General features: G+C 55.3%; 1 protein-coding gene across 3 annotated transcripts in view; it reads right to left on the reverse strand.

Moving 5' to 3' along the window:
- The window catches only part of SLC2A9 (solute carrier family 2 member 9), a 142,500-nt gene that overhangs the window by 106,328 nt on the left and 21,768 nt on the right, over nt 1-14,404 (reverse strand). For all 3 annotated transcript variants that reach the window (XM_051829847.3, XM_051829863.3, XM_051829853.3), the window contains one exon: nt 6,843-7,003. In XM_051829847.3, coding sequence (XP_051685807.3) covers nt 6,843-7,003 — 161 coding nt within the window. The remainder of the gene's footprint in view (nt 1-6,842; nt 7,004-14,404) is intronic.

The raw sequence follows: 14,404 nt of genomic DNA on the forward strand, positions 1-14,404 counted from the left end.
ACTGATAAAAGGGAGAGCTTGGCCCCCTGTCTCTCTGGCTGGCTCCTGCCGGCTCTTGCTCTCGTGCACACAGTCTCGCAGCAGGTGACGCCTCGGCCACATTATGATGGAACAGGAAGACCCTTCCCAGAGGCAGCCACTTGACCCCAGACATCCCAACCTCCAGAACCGTGAGCCCAATAAACTCTTGTTTATCAGTCACCCAGTCTGGGATGTTCTGTTACAGCTGCAGAGAACAGACTAGGACAGGTGGCCACTTTGGGGAGTTGGGGTGGAAAAGCTCCAAGCGTCCTTCCACCTACCCTTTGATTCATCCAGCAAACGCTCAGTGCTGCTGTGCTACACGCGGGGAACTGTGCACAGACATGGTTCTTAGGGGGAGCAGCTCCCTTCTCAGGGAAGTGATACAAATGTAGCAAACTAGTAACAACATAAAATCCTAAGTGATGAGACAGAGAAACGGCACACCCTAGCAAGCTCAGAGAAGGTTCTGATAGTTATGGGGTAGGCAGTGGGAGACAGGGGTCACATTAATTCTGCCTTTTAATTTCAAAATAATTAAATCAGTCAATCTATAATGTTCAATTTTCTGTTGCTGAGGTTGAGCACTTTATTTTTGAAAAAGGGTTTGTTTAGCTCCCAGTTTTGGAGGCTGAAAGTCCAAGATGGAGTGGTCCCACTGACTCAGCCTCTGGTGAGGGCCCCGCGGCCAATAGCATCAGCAGAGTGTGTGTGAAGAGACTCTTGGGCCAGACTCTCTCGGGAACTAGCCAGAGCTCCATGACAACTGCATTGATCCCTTCTGAGGGCAGGGCCCCTGAGGACCTAATTACCTGTGCACCTCTGCGATGTCCCACCACCTTTCCACACCACCACCGTGGGGACCCAGTCTCCAACAGGTGAACCTCGGCAGGACACTCAAACCCCAGCCAAATCACAGCAGGGGTAAAGACTGAGGGCAACTTCTGCCTTTTCAGCAGTTAGAAATCTACACCACCACGTGGACCATGGCCATAATAAAACAGATCAGCGATGCAGTGACAACTTGTTCCAAAGAAGCTTCACGTTTGGGGTTTGCTGGCTCTCTCTGTGTTCAGCTTTGGAGCCCTGTCTTCCTGGGCTCCTCGGTTCTTATCTGATACACCCAAGCTTTCTCCTTATGATCCATGGTGAGCTCAAGATGGTTTTCTCTTGCAGAGTTCTCGCCATGCTCATTATGCCGAACAAGCTTCCCAAGGCTGATAGGCTCAGGGGCCAAGTGCCAGGTTCCCTCGCTGGTATCTCTGCACCTGCTTGAATCTCTGTTCCCACCCCCCAGCTTGGTGAGTGATGGCTGCTAAAGTCTTGTAGTCGACCCTTCTCTGGAAGGCTGACATTGGCTCAGAAGATGGATCCTCCTCTACCAGGACAGCCTGTGGTCATGATAGACTAGTGGTGGGGGTAGGTACCACCCCCTTGCTGTGAGTGGGATAACTCTGTGGTGTGACTTATGCTCTGGAACCCACGTGGGTCAGGTAGAGCCGGACTTGGCCTGAGAATGCAGCCTTGCTTGCCTCCTTCCCTGGTCTGTTCTGCTTCCCTCACAGTAAAGGTTACTTCTCAAGAGCTCTCCCTTGGGCCGGCGCTGTGGCTCACTATGCTAATCCTCCACCTTGCGGTGCCGGCACACCGGGTTCTAGTCCCAGTTGGGGCTCCGGATTCTGTCCTGGTTGCCCCTCTTCCAGGCCAGCTCTCTGCTGTGGCCAGGGAGTGCAGTGGAGGATGGCCCAAGTGCTTGGGCCCTGCACCCCATGGGAGACCAGGATAAGTACCTGGCTCCTGCCTTCGTATCAGTGCGGTACATTGGCCGCAGCGCGCCAGCCGTGGCAGCCAGTGGAGGGTGAACCAATGGCAAAGGAAGACCTTTCTCTCTGTCTCTCTCTCTCACTGTCCACTCTGTCAAAAAAAAAAAAAAAAAAAAAGAGCCCTCCCTCTATGGAACATGTGCATCCCAACCCCAGTATCCCAGATCAGGCTCTGCTCCTGGGGAACTGTTTTCCTGGGATGACGCCAGCCTGAGAGAAGAAATAGCCAGCAGTATGGCACGTGTGCTCTCCTGCACACCAAACCGTGTTTGCCCACACTGAAGCCCTAACACCAGGGTGACTCCATCTAGAGACCAGATCTTCAAGGAGGTAATTAAGGTAGACTGAGGTCCCAAGGATGGGCCATAATCCAACAGGACTGATGGCCTTATGACAAGAGGACGAGACACCATGGATATGCACCAGAGGAAAGACCACGCGTGGACACAGTGTGTTCGCAGCCATCTGCGAACCAAGGAGAGAGGCACAGAGAAACCAGACCTGCCGGGACCTTGATCTTGGACTTCAGCTGTTTCAGGCACCTGGTCTATGGCTTTCCAGTATGGCAGCCCCAGCAAACTGCACATACTTGCCACACGCATTGCAGGCTCCTCCAGCAGGCATCTAGAGAGCTGAAGCTATTTTCTAGTATACAATGAAGACGCATCTTGCAAGGCTGAAGTAGGAAAAGATGACAAGAGAAAGAGCACTTCTGAGAGCCTACTGCTTGCTGGAGGTGATGTATGGGGGCCACTGTCAGTGCTGGCCCAAGAACCACCCTTCTGGGAGGAGTCCCTCAAGCTTCCTCCAAAGAAAGTTGCTGCCCACACTCTCAGCCTTGGGCTGCCATCGCTCACATCTGCAGCCCACTGTGGCTCCAGGAATGGGTGCACAGTACAGGGCTGGCCAGCCAACAGCACAATTGTTGATCTTTTTGAAAGAGGACATTTTTCTTTTAAGGTTTTGGATCCAATGCAGTAGAAGGTGATCTGCCAGGATTTCTCAACTTTGGCACTAGTAACCTTCGGGGCTGGAGAATTCTTTGTTGTGTGGAGCGGTCCTGTGCATTGCAGGGCATTGCATACCCTAAATGCCAGTAGCATGCCTTGGTTGTGACAACCAGAAATGTCTCCAATGCTGTCACATGTCTCCCACCCCATTGAGAATTTTTGGAGACATGTGACCTCATCAGGTCAATGAAATTCATGCCTGGGACTTCCTCCACAACTATGGCGCTGAGGAGTTTCATAGCACTGGGGCCGTCCTGCCTGCCCACGGTGGGGTCTGCCCGTGGAGGGGAGTGAGGCCAGCACAGAGAAAGGCTAAGCCAGACACAGAGGAAAGAGGCAGCTTGGTCTTTATTTTCAAATCACATGAGCTACCGGGTTCAACCAAGTCATACTTCACTTGTGGGGGCCAACTGATTCCCTCTGGAGCTTACACCAGCTTGACTTGGGCTCCTGTCGCAAGTGTTCCGAAAGCTTCCTGAGTGACAGGAGATGCTCTGTAAATTCTCTCAACTCCTGGCTGCTCCTCACCGAGGAATTGCTTATCTGCACTTTGCAGATTGAAAATTTAGGAGCACGTGAGCAGCATCCTCTTGTATCTCTCTTACCCATACATCGCCCCTCCCGGCACCCTAACGGCTTGCATAATGCACGGCTCAGGGCCTGCCTCCCCAGCCCAGCATCAGCCCCAGGCCGCAGCTGTGGTGTGTCTCCTGGCTTGTCCAAGACCAGGACCTGATGTCAAAGCCCAAGTGAGTTTTCTTATGGTTCTTACACGTGTTCTCTGCTTTGCTGCACAGTCAAGAGCTAGATCCAATGGACCGCATGAGGACAACGATTTCAGTGCACTTTGAGGAGTGTGTTCACAGTCACCTCTGACATGTGATGGAGGAGCCCTCTTGGGCAGAGCCGATGGTGGTGGTGGCACTGGCAGGCACGAGCCAGGTGCTGCCCGCGTGTCCACTGCAGGGGCAGGGATGCACACTTCATATGCACCTGTCACTTCCTGCTCACAACACCCCCCTCCAGACACAGCCCTTACTGTATTTGCCTGTCACCATGAACTAACTGAAGCTCAGAGAATTCAAGAAGCTTGTGTACGGGTCTCTGGGTTTCACACCTTAGAGGCCAGGTTTGCAGCTGGCTCATGGCCAATGTCCAGGCACCTCACACAGTCACTGTCTGTGCTCACGAGGGAAGAGGGCTCTGTCTATAGCCACACAAGCAGTGGGTGGGAGACCCCAAAAGAAGGCCCGAGGTTCGCCCAGAGGGCTCCCTCCACAGGCCCCCCGAGACCCAGGTAGCCCCAAGTGCCTTGGTCTTCAGAGGCTGGGCTCCAGCCCTGGTGTTTGCCTTTCCTCGTTTTGCTCCCAAATCACAGGTGAGCTCAATGCACCTTTGCTAGGACGAGTGCAGCAGCCAGGCCCCTCTGAGCCCTGAGGACTCCAGTGCCACCAGATCTTTGCTCTCAGCACAGGGCTGAACATCTCCCAGAGAACCTTCCAGGCTGCCTCTGCAGGTTCCCCAGCCTCCTCCGCCTCCCTGACAGTCACCATGGGAGAGAAACAGACTTCTCAGGCCTCTCCAGTAGCAGTACCCGCAGGGACAGTGTTGGCCTGGGCTCAAGCACACTGGGTTGGAATTCAGCCGAACACCATTCTTTGTAAGCTTGGGCAAGTTTCTCTACCTTCCCGGTGTCAGATTGGCCACTGGTAAAGCAGAGACGCGAGCAGAGTTTCAGGAACTAGCGGATCTGTCAGGTGACAAGCACTGACACGCAGCACGATATAAATAAACGGTAGCCGCCTTTGTCTGTGTTTGCTCCTTTCCCTCGCAGCACTGTGAGAATTTAATCTGAAACTTCAGCCCAATTCCTACAGTGAGGATGGACAGGGCTGGCAGCTGCTTGGGATGTAACAGTCAACATTGTTTGATCTTCTCTCTCCCTTCCCCCAGCTCCACTGGGTTGATGGGAAAATCCTTCCATCACTTAGAGATCTAAGGTGTGTTTTCAACTCTCTTTTGTTTTCCTCTTGCTGTCACACGGTTCAGGGCAGGAAAGCTGCCCTTGTTCTGCAGAGGAGAAAACTGCTGGCCGAGAGGAGAGGTGGCAACTTCTCCCATCACTCACTGGGACACGAAGGAGTCAGGATGAGGTGGGCCACAGCACCCTGCCTCTGATTCAGTGTTCTTTCTCCTATTGCACCTGCTAGGATTCAGAGACTCCTGGAGCTGCAATACTGGGGAATAAATGCTATGGCCAGGTACAAGGCAGGTGGCCAGCACAGGTCCCAGAGCCTGGGTAGGGGCAGGGTCGCCCAATCTAACTGGGATGGGCAAGAGGATCCTCGCCAGAGGATTGGCAACCACACCTCAGAGATCCTAGCCGGCCAGTTGCCTGTTGTTGGCACCATTGCCAGCAGGACCCTAATAAGACCCACTTGGCTCAGCAGAAAGTTCACAGGACTGGGGGCTATCAGGTGCTGGTTGTACCATGTGACCTACCTAAGCTGGAAATAGATGCCAGACGCTCTCTGACCTCCCAGTCCCCATCTATAGACCCCACAGAGCCCAGCTATTAAACACGAGTGCACATGAGTGCCTGGAATGTGGGGGTCCTCCAACGTGGCGCCCCCCACTACCTTACGTGATGGCCGTTCTTCTCCAGCACCGAGTCCTGTTAGCTACCACCTTGGACGTGGCCTTGGGAAGGAGCAGACCCTGGTGAGACCACGTGGATGCTTTCAAGGGGCCTCCTGCCCCAGCCTTGGCAAAGCCGCCTCTGCAGTACCATCAGCTCTCACACGCTCCTTGTTAGGGAAGGGAGGCTGAGTCTCAGAGAACTGGCCAGCCTCTTCCCAACAGTGCTTCTGCACCCCTGGGTCTGCGGAGATTCCTGGGCTCTGATGAATCTCCTCTCCAAGTCGCATCCAGGCGAGACGGCCACAGAGCGGCGAGGCTGAACGTGACGGTAATAGCAGCTTCTACAGCAGCTTCTGCTCGGTGAGCAGCTGCTAATGGCATCCGCCCTCCACTCATTTTCTTGTGACAACTCTTGAAAACAAGACTATCGTCCCCATTTCACAGATGAGAAAATGGAGGCTCAAGTCAATTAAATGACATGGCCAAGGCCACAGAGCTAGGAAGTGGAAGACACAGGTCATGATCAGACACGAATGCACCAGACACTCTATTTTCTTGGCATGCACTCCCCAGTAGCTCTCAGGAAGCTGTTGTTACGAGCAAGGAAACACGGAAATTTTATTTGGGAGAAATGTATTGATATCTTGATCTTTTCTGTTGATGATAACTGAGGATTAAGCTTCACAAGCCAAAGTGGAAGGGAAAGGGCCTCTGTGGGAAATTTCAATATGGGGTTTTTGATAGTCCCTGCAGCCTTATTTGTAACATAAAAGACTCGACATAGCCTGAGTAGCTATGAACCAGGGAGTGGGGACAGAAGTGACCGGCCAGTCATATACGGGGACACTGTGTAAGCAGTTGATTTCATTAAGAAGCCAACCTGTGTGCATGCAGGCGGAACAGCCGGTGAGTGAGCATGCTGTGTGCTCTCCATCCGCCCCGACACCCCGGACATCCACGCTGCGCTGTGCCCTGGCAGCTGGCCCTCCTGGACGGCATCAACACGCTCCCTGGGTTCTGGCTTCTGCTTTGGTGTGGCCAGTGAGAAGTGCTTGAGCAGACTTGGGGGCAGGGAGGAAGGGGGAAGTCCGGGTATCTCTCCCCGGCTCCTGCCTCTCTGGGTGCTGTCATCCTGACACAGCCCACGCCCTCCGCAGCCCCGCCTCCCGGCACCAGTTGCCATCCAGAGCTTCCGCTCTCCTTGGGCTATGGCACCATTCCCCCCCTGCCCCTCCAGCATTAAAATGTCCCCAGCAGAGCTGTCTGGGTGGAATCCCATTGCCCACTGTGGGGGCCCTGACCATGACCGGAGCTATGAGGCACAATACTTAGACGGCCCCTTACTGACCTTCCAAGGAACTTTCCGATCCCCTTCACCACGAACGTCCCCACAAGTCCTCCGATGGCGAATATGGACACAGTCAGAGACCAGAGCAGCGTCAGCGTGTCCGCGCCTATTGGCTGTCCGTGTCTTCTCTGCCATGAGGCATTGTAAAAGGCCTTGATGTACTGAAAGCAAACAACAAGGCACATTATTTCTTCCATTCCGTCCCGCTGCCTGCAACAAGCCCCTATCCACGGCGCTTCCTCTGGGTCCCGCACAAGGCTCTGAGGCTCTACGTGCTGGATTCTGTTAACAAATGTGGGGAACGGCCCCTTTCCTTTTTACCTCATTTTCCACATAAGAAAACCAAGGATCAGAGAGACAGTGATTTCCTCTACAAGTGGAAAACCAGGGAGCTGAACTCAGATCTGACCGCAAGCCTGACCCCAAAGATAACCTTTGTACCCAGGCTTCTCCAACTTGAATCCATAGCAGCACCACCCTGCTAGTGTGTTGAAAGTGTACACACCACACCGAAGAGTTACCTTGAGCAAAGATACAAGACAGAAGAAAACACCAACCATAAAAGAAAGGAAGTTCTCATTCAGACTTCATCAAAATCAAACTCTTCCATTCTTCCAGGTACCATCAAACAGGAAAAGACAGCACTACACTGAGATAACCTAAGCGCAACACAAACAGCTACGAAGAACTTGTATCCACAATACATGAAGAACTCCAGCGTATTCAATAGGAAGACAATATAAGTGAGCAAATCACTTGAACAGATGCTAAAGAAAATATAAACCACCAATGAGGTAACGACAGGACACCCAGCATCATCAGTCACTAGGGAAATGTATATCAAATCCACAGTGAGATACTGCCTCACACCCACTCGGTTCCCATGGCTCTCAGCTCTGGCCCAGGAGGTTTTAGATGGAACCTGGGTGATTCTGAGAGGCACCAAAGACTGAGGTCATGACAGTTGGCTCCCCCAAAAGGGTTCAGTTCCCAAGAGACTCACAGGTGTCTGCTGCTATGTGAAATGGGCCCGTGAATCTCAGCAGAGCCGGGATATGATGTCATGTGGAGCTGGCCTTAAATCCCAGCACTGTCACTTGCTAATGATTTAAATCCAGTGGACCTTGTTTTTTTTCTCTAAAAGCTGGGAACTGGTCACTGGCCCTTAGAGCAGTGTGAGAGCCACATGAGAACCTAGAGCAAGGTTCAGTTTTCACAACCCCTGCACAGGCTGGAAATGAAAAAGTCTCCCAAGACCACGTAGTGATGAGCTGCACAGTTCTCTGCTGGTGGAAGACTGATCCGTGCAGCCCACTTGGAAAACCATCCGACAGCCTCTGGGCAAGCTGAGGATGCCCATGGCCTACAGTCCAGCTAATCCACTTCTAGAAAAGTGTCTGCGTCTTGGTTAACTGCTAAGTGAGTGTGGGGCATCTGCAGGTCTCACCCCATGCAACCCTGTGGTCATCCTGGGCAATGTCATTCACCGCAGAGACCCCTGGGGCTGGGGAGCCCACCCCCTTAGCCACATGGAGTCCTGGAACCCCACAGAGATGTCTGGGGCTGAGGAGCCCACCCCCTTAGCCACATGGAGTCCTGGGACCCCACAAAGATGTCTGCGTTTAAGAAGCACACCCCCTTAGCCACATGGCATCCTGGGACCCACAGAGATGTCTGGGGCTGGGAAGCACACCCCCTTAGCCACATGGAGTCCTGGGACCCACAGAGCCCGTAAGACCTCACAGAATTTGTGCTTTTCTCCTCTCCCTGCCCACACTACAGGCCACATTACCCAGACCCTGGCATCGAGGTGTGGCCACAGGACTTTTCACTCAAGGACTGTGGGCAGAAGGGACACACGGGTCACCTTCACTGGGGCATGATGAGTTCGCATGCCTCCTCACACTCACTTCCTGTTCCTGTCCATGCACGGAGGGCCCAGCAGAGGGCTCAGTCCACAGGAGCAGCCTGGGTCCCTGAATGGAACAGGGAGCAGTGCACCCCGGCTCGCCTGCTGTGGAGGTGACCCGAGAGAGGAACTGTCATTGAATTAAGTCACTGAGACGGAGCTTGCTTCTCATAGCAGCTAGTGGACCCTGACATAGTGAACTGGACTCCAGTGTCCACACAGTGGCAACAGCCCAGTGGCACAGGGTCCCCAGGAAGGAGGGGAGATGGAGGGAGGCCAAATCGTGAATGCTGGACAGCCTGGTAGAAGGCGCTTACCCAGAGCTTTCCTTTTGTGTTTGGGGGAAAATCAGCTCAGGCGGGTGGGGCTAGGAAAAGAGAAGCTTCTTCTGAGAAGAATGCAACAGCCACCAAAGCACACCTTGCAAACAGCTCAGCGTTTTACACCACAAAGTCCTGCCCAGACCCCATCGACTTCACTGGTGGTCTCAGCCCTCCCCCAAGGGAAGCTGCCCAGGAGAGCCCTCTCTGCTCAGCACCCAGTGGGCTGCCTGGCCCGATGACGCTGAGCAATAAAACCTTCCCAGCCTTTCCCCAAGGCAGGCACCCCAGGGGCAGCTCCTCCGGCCCGTGCTGGTGGGCCCCCAGTCTGACAGCCCTGAGTGGTGAAACCTGGGGAGGAATTTCATCCAATTCATACTCAGCAAACCCTTTGTCCTGGCGGGGGTGGGGGGGACAGCAGGAGAAACGGGACCCTGTTCCCTTGTAAACTCTGGTCTGAATACAGGCTGGGTGCTCAGCTCTCAGCTCCCCCCTGAGCCGCCCGCCTGGCCTGCCTGGTGTATTCTCTCCATTAAGTCACGTAACCTTGCTTTTCCCAGTCTTCTGGCTGGGCACTCTCTTTCAGATTCTGTCTGGAGAGGTGCCCGTTCGTTGTGATGGATGATGCCCTAGCCCAAAAACCTCACTGCCTTGCTTACCGCTCCTGACTCACATCTGAATTCTCTCTTGCACAAAGACAAGAACCTACCCCACCCATCTCCACTCACAACTCCAGTTGAAAGAAATACTCTTCAATAAAAGCAAGTTTGAAGACCAGCATGACCCACTCTGGACCACCTCGTTCATGGATTCCATTTTTGTGTTTTCATGGAGTCTACACCCAAGACACCCATGCTTGTGCCTTTCTACCTGACTCAGGCTCTGTACAAGGGGCTCAGGATCCCACCCGCCTTGCAGATACAGGTTCCACTGTCGCTGCCTTCAAGGAGCGCACCGTCTGGTCGGAACCGCGCTGAGTAAACACCCAGCGGGAGCACGAGGTGCAACGCACTGCCTTAGCGGAACCTGAGAAAGCCCACGGGACCCCAGCCACGTAACCTGATCAGGTGGGCAGAAGGACAGGTGAGCAGGCTGGGGCTGCACGGCGGCAGGCAGAGGGAACAGACTGCTCAGAGCACTGACTCAGGGAGGTGGCCGGGCAGCAGGAGGAAGGCTGGAGACTGAGGCGAGGGCTGGGGATGCCCGGCTGTGCCTGCCAGCCAGGGCGGTCCACACGTACCCCGGGGGGAGCGGCCAGCACACAGCTGGCAGTTCCAATGGATTTAGAACGTTCATGGTCGGTGAAGTAGGCAAGCAGTTTCACAGAGGAAAGCACTGGGCCAACCAGAAGCCTCCTGAGTTGGGACAAGGCGAGCTGCCAGACAGAACTTTCCAGTGAGTTCAAGGTGTATTCCTACTATGGGCAGCACTAAGGGGAGCCTACGCAGCGTGGTGATGTGCTGTATGGTTACAGGAAGGAGGCTGGACAGAGTGGGGCTCAAGAGCAGCTCACACCCTGGAGTCCTTCTGTGGCTATCTGTCACCTCCAGCAAGTGGCTCTGCCCGTCTGGGCAGTGTTCCCAACCGTCGAGGCCCCACAGTCTGCTTTGTTTCACCCTCAGCTCTGCTACTTCTCTGCTGGGTGTTCCTGAGTCTCCGAGCCACAGGTGCCTCCGCTGTGCAGCTGGGTGACCGTGAGTGCAGAGCTGGGCTCTGAGAAGGGTGCACTAGAGATAACGCAGCAGGGGCCTGGGAGGGAGGGTGGGTGCTGGCATCACTATTTCTGTGTTTGTAAAACAAGGGGCTGACACTCATTTGGTTCCCAGGCCTGAGAACCCGTGAATCATTTGCCATTATCTCCCAGCACACGGAACTCAAGGGCCAACCTTCCGGTGGCAAATTGAACCTGCAGTTCGCATCCCTGAGATGACAAGAAATTGCAGACATCACAGGCAGATTGCTTGGGAGCCCGCTTGTACGATATTCATGTCCCCCACTGGCCCCCCAAAAGCCTGATGTGAATTCCTCTAAGATGTCTCCGAGGTGCTATAACGCACACACAGATAGAACGTTCTGGGGACTGGGTGCAGAGTACGCACGGTGTTGCCTAATGGAGCAAGGTGAGACCAAGCACCTGCTTGCGGCATTTGTAGACAGCACCACGGTACAGAAGTCCTGACCGGAGTGCCCACAGCCCAACCAGGCACACTCTGACGTCCAGGCATCCACGGTCATAGTTCCCCAAGCCCAGCAGTGCCCCTGAATGGCACCTGGTGCCCACACCAAGGCCTCCCATGCAGGGAGGAGCTCCCACAGCAGGCCTGAGGCTGCTGTCTCAGAAACGCCCCCTTCCAGGGCCGGCCCTGGGCAGGTATCAGGGAACTTGGACATCAGGAGGTGGCCACCGCTCCCAGAATCAGAGTGTTTCACTGCACCTGAGTGCTCATGTGAATGAGTGGCGTATGCTGGCTCCGTGTGGTTTGCAGCTGCTCGCTGTCTGGGAGTCGGGACCGTCCTATGCGTCAACTGGAGGCTGCTCTTTGACTGGCCCCCAGTAGAAACCCTGGGTTTTGAGGGATGAGTTCCCCTGGTAGGTAAGTTTCACGTGCGTTGTCACCAAGCTGTTGTGGGATGGGGGCCATTAGGTGCCTCCTGTGTGACAGGGAGAGGACTCTGGGACAGGGACTTGGCTCCTGTGCGCTTTCTCATGCGGGGTGTGCACTGTGTCCCTGCCCTGGGATAAATCACAGCTGGGCACACAGCCATGTGCCCGCACCGAGGCCTGTGGGTCCTCCCGGTGAATCAGCAAGCCGCCTCTCCCCATCCTAAGGCCATGCTCATGCCCCTGAGGGACTTGGCATGATAATCAGTGTGCAGGTGTGTGGGTGCTTGGTCCTCTCCCCTGGGTGCCATTCCCCGGGGAGTCTGGCTGGCTGACCAGGTGGGAAGAAGCCCCTGTACTTCTAGACACCGGGAAATATTCTGCTCCCACAAGCGCCAACAGAATGCAAACTGGACATGACGAGAGAGGGCACAGCATTGCATGCAGCCTCCGGAGCCTCCCCAGTTCCCCCTCAAGGCCCCTGCAGGGGAGGGGGGCAGCCTGAGACAGAACTGGACGAAAGCTTTGCTTTCTCTTTGGCCCCAGGCAGGAGCAGAGGGCTCACTGAGCTCCCGACATCCTCCTCACTGAACCCCCACTGAGTCCCGAGCCTCTGCCGCTGGAACGTTGAGAGGCTGCACCCGCTGTTTGCAGGGCACAGCCTGCTTTCCTGTTCTAGCAGATGGAAGCTGCCACTTCCGCCTCCTTTCCGCGCCCTCTGGTTGGTGCAATGACAAAGGCGAGTGCTCATCACTGCGCAAATTGCTCGAAGCTGCTGAAAATCAGGCTCCAGGAGTGGGGGCTTTCAGCCTCCACTCTCAGGGGCACCTGATCTAACACAAGCGCAGGGGGCGGTTCCGAGCCTTGGTGGGGACTGACTCACGTGCAGTGTGTCGCTGGGGCTGCTGGGAGGTGGCAACAGGGTTCGTGGAGGCCCCAGCCTGACATCCACGTGGAACAGGGGCTCAACCAATCTTAGTGCTTTTCTCCCGAGTCAGAATCAGGATGCTTCTAGTTTTGTTCGAATGCGTGTGTTCACACCCACAGTCCCACTCTCTCTGCACCTCCTCCCTTGCTGGGTCTGCCGCAGCACCCCTGCCCCCACCCCCATAAGGGGAGCCTCCCTCAGCCCCTGACGGGCCTGTGGTTCTTCCCCACAAAGGCAGTTTCCACAGAGGAACTTTATGAAACAAGAATATTCCGAGTCTAAGAGCAAGGTGTCCAGGTCTAATGGCCTGGGGCCTCCCGGGGCTGCAGCAGGGGGTTGACACCCACTGCCTGGACACCCAGACACCAGGGCCCAGGTCTGGGAAGGCCCTGTCCTCCCGGCAGGCAGTGGTTCTGCAGGCTCTGATTCAGAGCAAACCAAACCAAACACGACTGACAGGTTCCGGTGAGGAAGTGAGGGGGAGAGGAGGAGAGAAGGGGGAGAGAAGCGGGGAGGAGGGGGGGGGAGAGAGGGGGAGAGAGGGAGATTGAGGGGGGAGGAGGGGAGAGGGGGAGGGAGAGCATTTCCATCCCGACTCACAGGCTCCAGTGAGGAAGTGAGAGAGTGAGAGGGAGAGAGAGAGCGCACGCTTCCATCTGCTGGTTCACTCTCCAAATGGCCTCAGCAACTAGGACTGGCCAAAGCCAGGGGCTTCATCCAGGTCTTCCATGTGGTGCAGGGGCCAAGCACTTGGGGCGTCTTCCACTGCTTTCCTAGGCTCATCAACAGGGAGGCAGAATGGAAGTGGATCATCTCGGACACAAAGAGGCGCCCATATGGGATGCCGGCGTCACAGGTGGTGGCTTAACTCTGCTGCGTCACGGCACTGCCCTCCACTCTGGTTCTTAAAAGGCTGCCTCTCAATCCTGGGGATTTCTTGAGTGACAAGAGTGTCTTTGCTCTGCACAGGGGCCTCTGGGATCCCACCTGATAACTCAGGATGGGGCTGGCCATGCCAGGAAGACTCACCATGAGAACGCAGAGTCGGGGACTTTGCCGGTGACGCCAGCCCTCCTTCCAGGGAGGACAGGGGGACTGGAGGCTGAGTCCAACCTGGTGGCCACCTACAATGAAGCCACAATGCCATGACCTGACTGTGTCTCCACAGTCCCTGCGTCAGGCACTTAACCCGAGTCGGGTGTAGTGGTGCTGGGAGGTAAGATGGGATGAGATCAAGAGGTGGGGCCCCATGATGGCATCGGTGACTTCAGAACAACAGGAGAGACCTGAGCAGGCTCTGTCTTGGCGTGGGACGCCCTCAGCAGGTGTCAGCGCCTCACTCTTGGATGGCCCAGACCCCAGAACTATGGGCCAAGCAAACCTCTGTTCTTATAAATCACCTACTCGGCAGCATTTGGTTGCTGCAGAAGACACAGACGGAGCTGCTCAATAAAATCTCTGGACCGTGAAGCCCAGGAGGGTCTCCTGGTAGAGTCCCACCAGGACATGTGGCCCAGGCCCCACCTCCGCACCCCTCTCAGACCTCACCATGCAGCTCTTCTTTTGGTCCATTCTGATGGGCATCCCTGTGCTGCAATAAAACTAAATACAGGGCAGGTGCTGTGGCGTAGACTAAGCCTCCTCCTGTGGCACCCACATCCCACATGGGTGCTAGTTCAAGTCCTGGCTCCACCTCTTCTGCTCCAGCTCACTGCAAATGCACCTGGGAAAGCAGTGGAAGATGGCCCCAGTGCTTGGACCCCTGCATCCATGTGCAAGACCTGGAAGAGCTCCTGGCTTAGG

The sequence above is a fragment of the Oryctolagus cuniculus genome, chromosome 2 (genome assembly GCF_051225735.1).
Source record: "Oryctolagus cuniculus isolate XC-2025 breed Fujian yellow rabbit chromosome 2, ASM5122573v1, whole genome shotgun sequence".
Lineage (NCBI taxonomy): Eukaryota > Metazoa > Chordata > Mammalia > Lagomorpha > Leporidae > Oryctolagus > Oryctolagus cuniculus.